Genomic DNA, 6,000 nt, shown 5'->3' on the forward strand with positions numbered 1-6,000 from the left:
TTAGTCTTCCTTGGAACTTGAGTCATTTTGTTTTGAGGGGGTGGGGGTGGGGGTGGGGTGGGGTGGGGGTGGGGGTGGGGGTGGGGGTGGGGGTAAGGGTGGAAAGGGGTTACTGTACAGTGTAGGGACTAACTATTAGAGTTTGTATTTGACTGCCCAGGTTAGAGAATGGGAGATGTGATGGGAGAAGTAGAGGGGGTAAGTGTGATTTGTGTTACTAGGATTGTTGTTATTTTTTGTACTTTCTTTCCTTTTGCATCCTTGCCTAGTTTATTTCTTGTTTCAAGGAGTGTAGGATTTTTCCACCAATCCCTTAAAGTTTCTTGAACCATTTCTCGCATGCGCTTTATCTTTTGTCTTTAAATACGTGGCCTAGCTGTTCTTTGTTCATAAGTTGTGTATATTTTTTGCTATAAAGTTTGACGAAGAAGGAGAAGAAGTAGAAGAAGCCCAATGTGATACGTTTAAAATCAGAGATTGAGTTTACATTTAATTAATCTCATTATTGTTAATACTTTAATTTGATTTATTCCAGAATTGTTACAATAATGGAGTTCAAACTTAACAAAGCAAGCTCATTGAATTTCCAAAAGTTTGCACTGACTCAGTTTTGTACTGCATTTGCTGACTCAAGATTTGTTATGAATTCCCCAGTTAATTTTTAAGGTTTTTGATCGTTGTATCTGTGACAAAATTTGATTATTGGTTAGTTAAGAATATGAAACTTTTTTTTTTTTGGGGGGGGGGGGGTTGATTTTTCTTAAACCTTGCAACACATACCAATAAACGTCCTGAAGATGGGGTAATAATATTCAAGCCTGCAATGTCTGTTTTACTTATGAATAAATTCATTGCTTTCTTACAGAAATACGAAACTTTAGAAATTACATCTCAGTTCTTCATTTTGGAGCAATGCGCCGGTTGTGACAATGGTCTGCACTGGATTAAAGTAAATGAATCTACCGCTGTGGAGAGTGAAAATGTTACGGTAGGTGAAACTGTTTTACCTTGAGCTTATCAGTGGTTATAACCTTAATCCTTTTCGGATAGGAGGTATTAATGTTTGTAAGCTCTAAGCTCCCATTCCCTTGGATGAAATTGAACAATTTCCAATAGGGATCGAACCCCCACTTGACCTTAGCACTGATGATGGTACTTATTAAAAAACCTCGTCCTTTTGTTTCTATTTTTAGATAACAGTTTTTGATACATTATATGATATTTCATCATGCAATGCTGACGATGCTGGAGCGACAGTGATCATCGACATACTGGTCGTTGAAACAACTACAAACATACTGGATCCTATATTCGATGAGCCCAGTTACGACAAAACCATCCAGGAAAATTACGAAGGGTTCTTGCTGCAGGTTGGTATATACATACCATAAATAAAATATTACTTCCAAAACATTTGTTTTATATTATATTAACCAGATCAACTGTTTGGATATGTTTGATAGCGGCACCGCAATGATGGTAGTAGCTGTTTCATCGACAATCGTTACCATTCTTCATGATTCATTAAATGTAAAAATATGCTTTTTTTTAAATTTTTTAATTTTTGGTGTTGTTAGTTTCTTCCTAAATTTAGGTCATCACTTATGGTAGAAATCTAATAATGGTCAAACTTTGTCAAAATTAACTATGCCATGAACTTGAGTCACCACTTTGTCTGTGAATAATGATAAGAAGCATAAAAAACCTTCCGAAAGTTATTTCTGTAACCTTTCAGCATGGTATAAATGGATGGGCTCAGTACGATCTTCCCCGCCTATAGCAAATACCACTCGATTCTCCTGCTTTTTGAGCCAAACTTGGGGTAGTTTGTGCTATCAAGTGAACAATTAGTTGTTTAAGGCTCGAGTGAATTTAAGGAGGACTGTTTTCTATAGGCAGTCTTGACATCGGTTGTCACAGATCTCCCCATGAACAACTGCATGGCTGTAATGTCTGACACATTACCACAATGTTGTAACTGAATGGAGGAGTGTGTATACAGAACAGTTTAATATTCTTCAAAGATGTCAATTTCTTTTGCATCTGTGGGATTGTTTTTCAGGTATCCGCCACTAACAGCGATGGCGATAATTCAGAAATCGAATATTACCTAGATGAGAGGGACGTTAACTTTAATATCGATAAAGTCAGTGGTAATATATCAGTCATTGGGGTCCTGGACTATGAGAAAATAGACCAATACAACCTGATGGTTAAAGCAATCGATACACGATGGACAGAGTTGGAAAGGTAAACTTAGTACCCTTTTTTTTCTCCAAAAGTCCACAAGAGCATTCCAATCGTACTTATGGTTGATGTTAAAGCAATATTAATCCTGTTAATCCCCAAGTAGAAAATTATCAGCAGCTTCATTTGACTGAAAATATGTTTTTTTCCAACTTCACACACACATGTGTTTAAATTTGGCCATCATATGGACCAATCATATATTTGCCTACATTCAACCTGTCTAATCTTGGACACAGATCTGCCGAAGTACTTGTTAACATCACAATTACGAATGTCAATGACAACCCACCAGTCTTGGAAGGATTCCCCGCCACTCTTTACATCTCAGAGTCGACCCCAGTCGGCACAACTGTTTTTACTGTTCAGGTAGGCCTAATAAAAGTTCTTCAAACAAGCGATTATTTATGATTTATTTTATTTTTATTGATCCACAACTGAGAAATACATATTTTAACATACGTATAAAAATAATATGTTCAGGAAAACATAAATAATTCATGTAGCCTATACAAGATGAAGAGTCAAATGTATGAAATTGCAGTGAAGGCCGGAGACCTGACAGACGCAAAGGCTTATCGAGATCAGGTCAACTTGAAGAAAAAACTAAATAAAGAAGAAAATAACTTGTAATTGTAATTGAGGATTTTTGTTGTTGTAATATTTAAATGGTGTCACAAAGTGGATCAAAAAGAAACACGCATACTTGGAGTTAGTGACATTCATTAAAGTACAGTTGCCAAATTCACTTAACCTATGCGGTACAAAATGACCTTGATCCCGGAGAAAGAAATACAATTTGTTTTTAACATTATTAATGACATAGAATGGCAAACTGAAGAAAACTGGTCATATCTGGTTGGGGTATAATGTATTCCTCAAACTAGATTAAACAGAATAAAATAAAACTGTTAGCAGCTAGAATCCGCTTCTCACAACTTTGCAAACGTGGTTCTCTCAATTTTCTCTTATCAAACAGTTAATAAATTAACAATTTGCAACAAAACGACAAATTCCTTGAATCTAATAATAAGTGTGGAAATAAGTTTAATTATTGTGAGGCAAACTGACAAAAACTGATTACTTATCAAAGTGTCGTCAACTAAACAGTTTGCAGAATAATTTATCATCTAAATGAAAAACTTGTAAACCAGCAATTTGCACAAATATTGATCAAGTTAACACTAGCCTCAGATGATGTAATCATTTCAACATTTTACAACAAAATGACAAAAAAATTGCAAAGTAAATATCTTTACAGTTTTGACGGCTGCCACCTTAAAATTTCCATAATTACCCCCTCAATATTTAATATTAACAATTAAGAGCAAATATGCCTTATAGTATTCATATGTGCAAAGATTAAACTTGCTGTAGATAAATCTATTCCGGGAATTGCTACAGGAGGAGACACAACGACTAAAACCCATCTTTCATCGCCTATTATGTGTTCATTAAACCCAGGCACAAAAGCGTCATGTAGGCTATGTTCTTCATGTTCTTTGCAATGCCCATGTATGTATTGTGATCTTGATATAGGAACTAATAGCAAAGTGAATGTCCAGAGAGAGGTGATGATGTATATATTTAGCACTGCCACAGCCATGCAGCTACCTTGATTAAAACACGATTATGTTCTTTGTATATGTAAGGCGTCTTGTCAAAGCTACTTTCATGCAGGATCGTGTGTGAGTCTGCGATCGCACCGGAGGAACAATATCACCTGTCCGAACATGGTCAGATTTTACTAGAAAAATGCAGCTCAGAATCACCTAAGCCTCAAAGGATTTCTTCTATACAGCCTGAGTTTTGTTCTGAAATCAAAAACTAGTATCTGAAGAACTTAACCTTGCCTCCTAGTCCTAGTAAATTGTTCATGCAAACTACTTTAACATTATGCTAGGCCTACTGTCTTTAGTAGCCTTTAACGTTAAGCCAGGCACTACTGTCTTTAGTAGCCTTATAAATAGCGGCCTACACTGACCTAACAATGTTGGGAATTGGATAGCATAGAGCCTAGCCTTCTTTTTTTCTAACCGACAGGCCACTGACAGGGATGCAGATGCAGTACTACTTGAGTATTCTCTCAGCGAAATGTCTTCTGGATTTCCGTTGGAAATGGACACAGGAACGTAAGCACATTTGCCAGTTAAAGTTTAAATGTTTGATCATTTTGCTGTTGTTCATACCACTGGGAGTGTGGTATGCAGTGATTTACATGGACCATGTACTACAAAATGTAAAAAAAAGAGGTCATTCTACGAATAAAAAAATCTCTGAACATAATGTGGAGGGCATCACTTCGTAACTCAGTTGACAACCAAGAAAGAGAAGTGATAACTGAGGTAGTTTGTTGCTGGACATATTAGTTAGGAACCCAAAGAAATGATTAAATCTTCCTGGAAGTTATTCCTGCTTAAAGGAGACACGAAACCAACCATTATCTATGGCCAATATGACAGAGATCTTTTGTGAAGCACAATCCCCTCACCTCCCCATTCCCGCAAACAGCTATAAGAAACACACCATTTGGAAGATATCCTAATTTAAATGTCATTTCTGGGAGCTGCCATTTTGTAAATCTGTGATGTCATAGTGGCAATGGGATCTGAAATCTTATATACTTCTCCTTGTTTTTCTTTTTTTAATATTTTCAAAGTAGAATGTTAACAGTATGTTTGACACTAAAAGCAATGATGCCATTATTAGGTCATGCATGGTATGGTGTACAACATTTGAGGTTCCCCATTTGAAAAATCATTTTACAGCAAAACAAACATTGTCATAAATAATGAAAACATAAAGGGAAATTGTAGCATATTTAGACTCGATCAAGTCAATCTTCAGCCTTGTGAAATAAATCAAACATATATATGATTGCATACAGGAACGATTTCTTACCACGACACTCTATCCATGTACAGTAACCTTGAAACGTAAACAGCAAATAAAAGAAAAGATAAACGATAACATTGTTTCTTACAGGGGTCAAATCACCACAAAGAGCAGTTTAAATGCTGACATTGAAGGTCAGAGAGAGTATAATGCAACTGTCATCGTGTCCGATGGCGAGGTTAGTTTGATTTTCTTCTCTAAAAAGGAAAATGTTTTCATTTCATCAACTGACTTAAATGTCACTCTGCGGCTCTGAGAGGGAAACAACTGGAAAACAGGTGCATCTGCATTGTGACCAAGAGGTCATGACCTCAGGGTCACAATTCAAGCCCTCTACCAGCAGAGCTGCTATCTGTACCAGATGTGATCGTGTTTTCAGTATTCAAGTTCCTTCCAGATTTGCTTCAGACTTTTAACACATATTTTTTATTTGCATCTGTATATATGTGTGTGTGTGTTTGTGACTATCAGATAATATATTATAATACAATATATTATAATATAATATATTATAATATATGATAATATATAATAATGTGCATGTTAGGTGTTACATATAGTTTCCTTGTCATTTTGTTTCATTTGAGTCTTTGGGAGGTAGGTCATTCAGATGAATGCCAGAAACAGGGAAAGTCGATGCTGATCGATTTGAGTTCACCGAACCCGCAAAAAATTTGATTCACGTTCTGATATGCCATCAAATTTGAACTATCATCACCATAACCTTCATTTACATTACTGCTATCATCATCAATATGTTCATCATCACCTACCTGATCATTGTTTGTGCCACAAACAAATTTCTTTTTATCATTTACATTCGTTTCAGCTGCTCCATCCTCTGTTACTTCATTCTTC

General features: G+C 36.0%; 1 protein-coding gene across 3 annotated transcripts in view; it reads left to right on the forward strand.

The window, feature by feature from the left end:
- LOC139968741 (cadherin-23-like) overlaps window positions 1–6,000 on the forward strand; it is a 115,120-nt gene that overhangs the window by 17,751 nt on the left and 91,369 nt on the right. For 2 of the 3 annotated variants that reach the window (XM_071973079.1, XM_071973080.1), the window contains exons 12-17: window positions 866–988; window positions 1,194–1,370; window positions 2,063–2,250; window positions 2,487–2,616; window positions 4,291–4,379; window positions 5,233–5,320. In XM_071973079.1, the coding sequence (XP_071829180.1) occupies window positions 866–988; window positions 1,194–1,370; window positions 2,063–2,250; window positions 2,487–2,616; window positions 4,291–4,379; window positions 5,233–5,320 (795 nt within the window). Of the gene's footprint in view, window positions 1–865; window positions 989–1,193; window positions 1,371–2,062; window positions 2,251–2,486; window positions 2,617–4,290; window positions 4,380–5,232; window positions 5,321–5,994 lie in introns of those variants that run through there. The other variant, XM_071973081.1, reaches the window with a different exon arrangement.

Source organism: Apostichopus japonicus, chromosome 6 (assembly GCF_037975245.1).
Source record: "Apostichopus japonicus isolate 1M-3 chromosome 6, ASM3797524v1, whole genome shotgun sequence".
In the NCBI taxonomy this organism is placed as follows: domain Eukaryota; kingdom Metazoa; phylum Echinodermata; class Holothuroidea; order Aspidochirotida; family Stichopodidae; genus Apostichopus; species Apostichopus japonicus.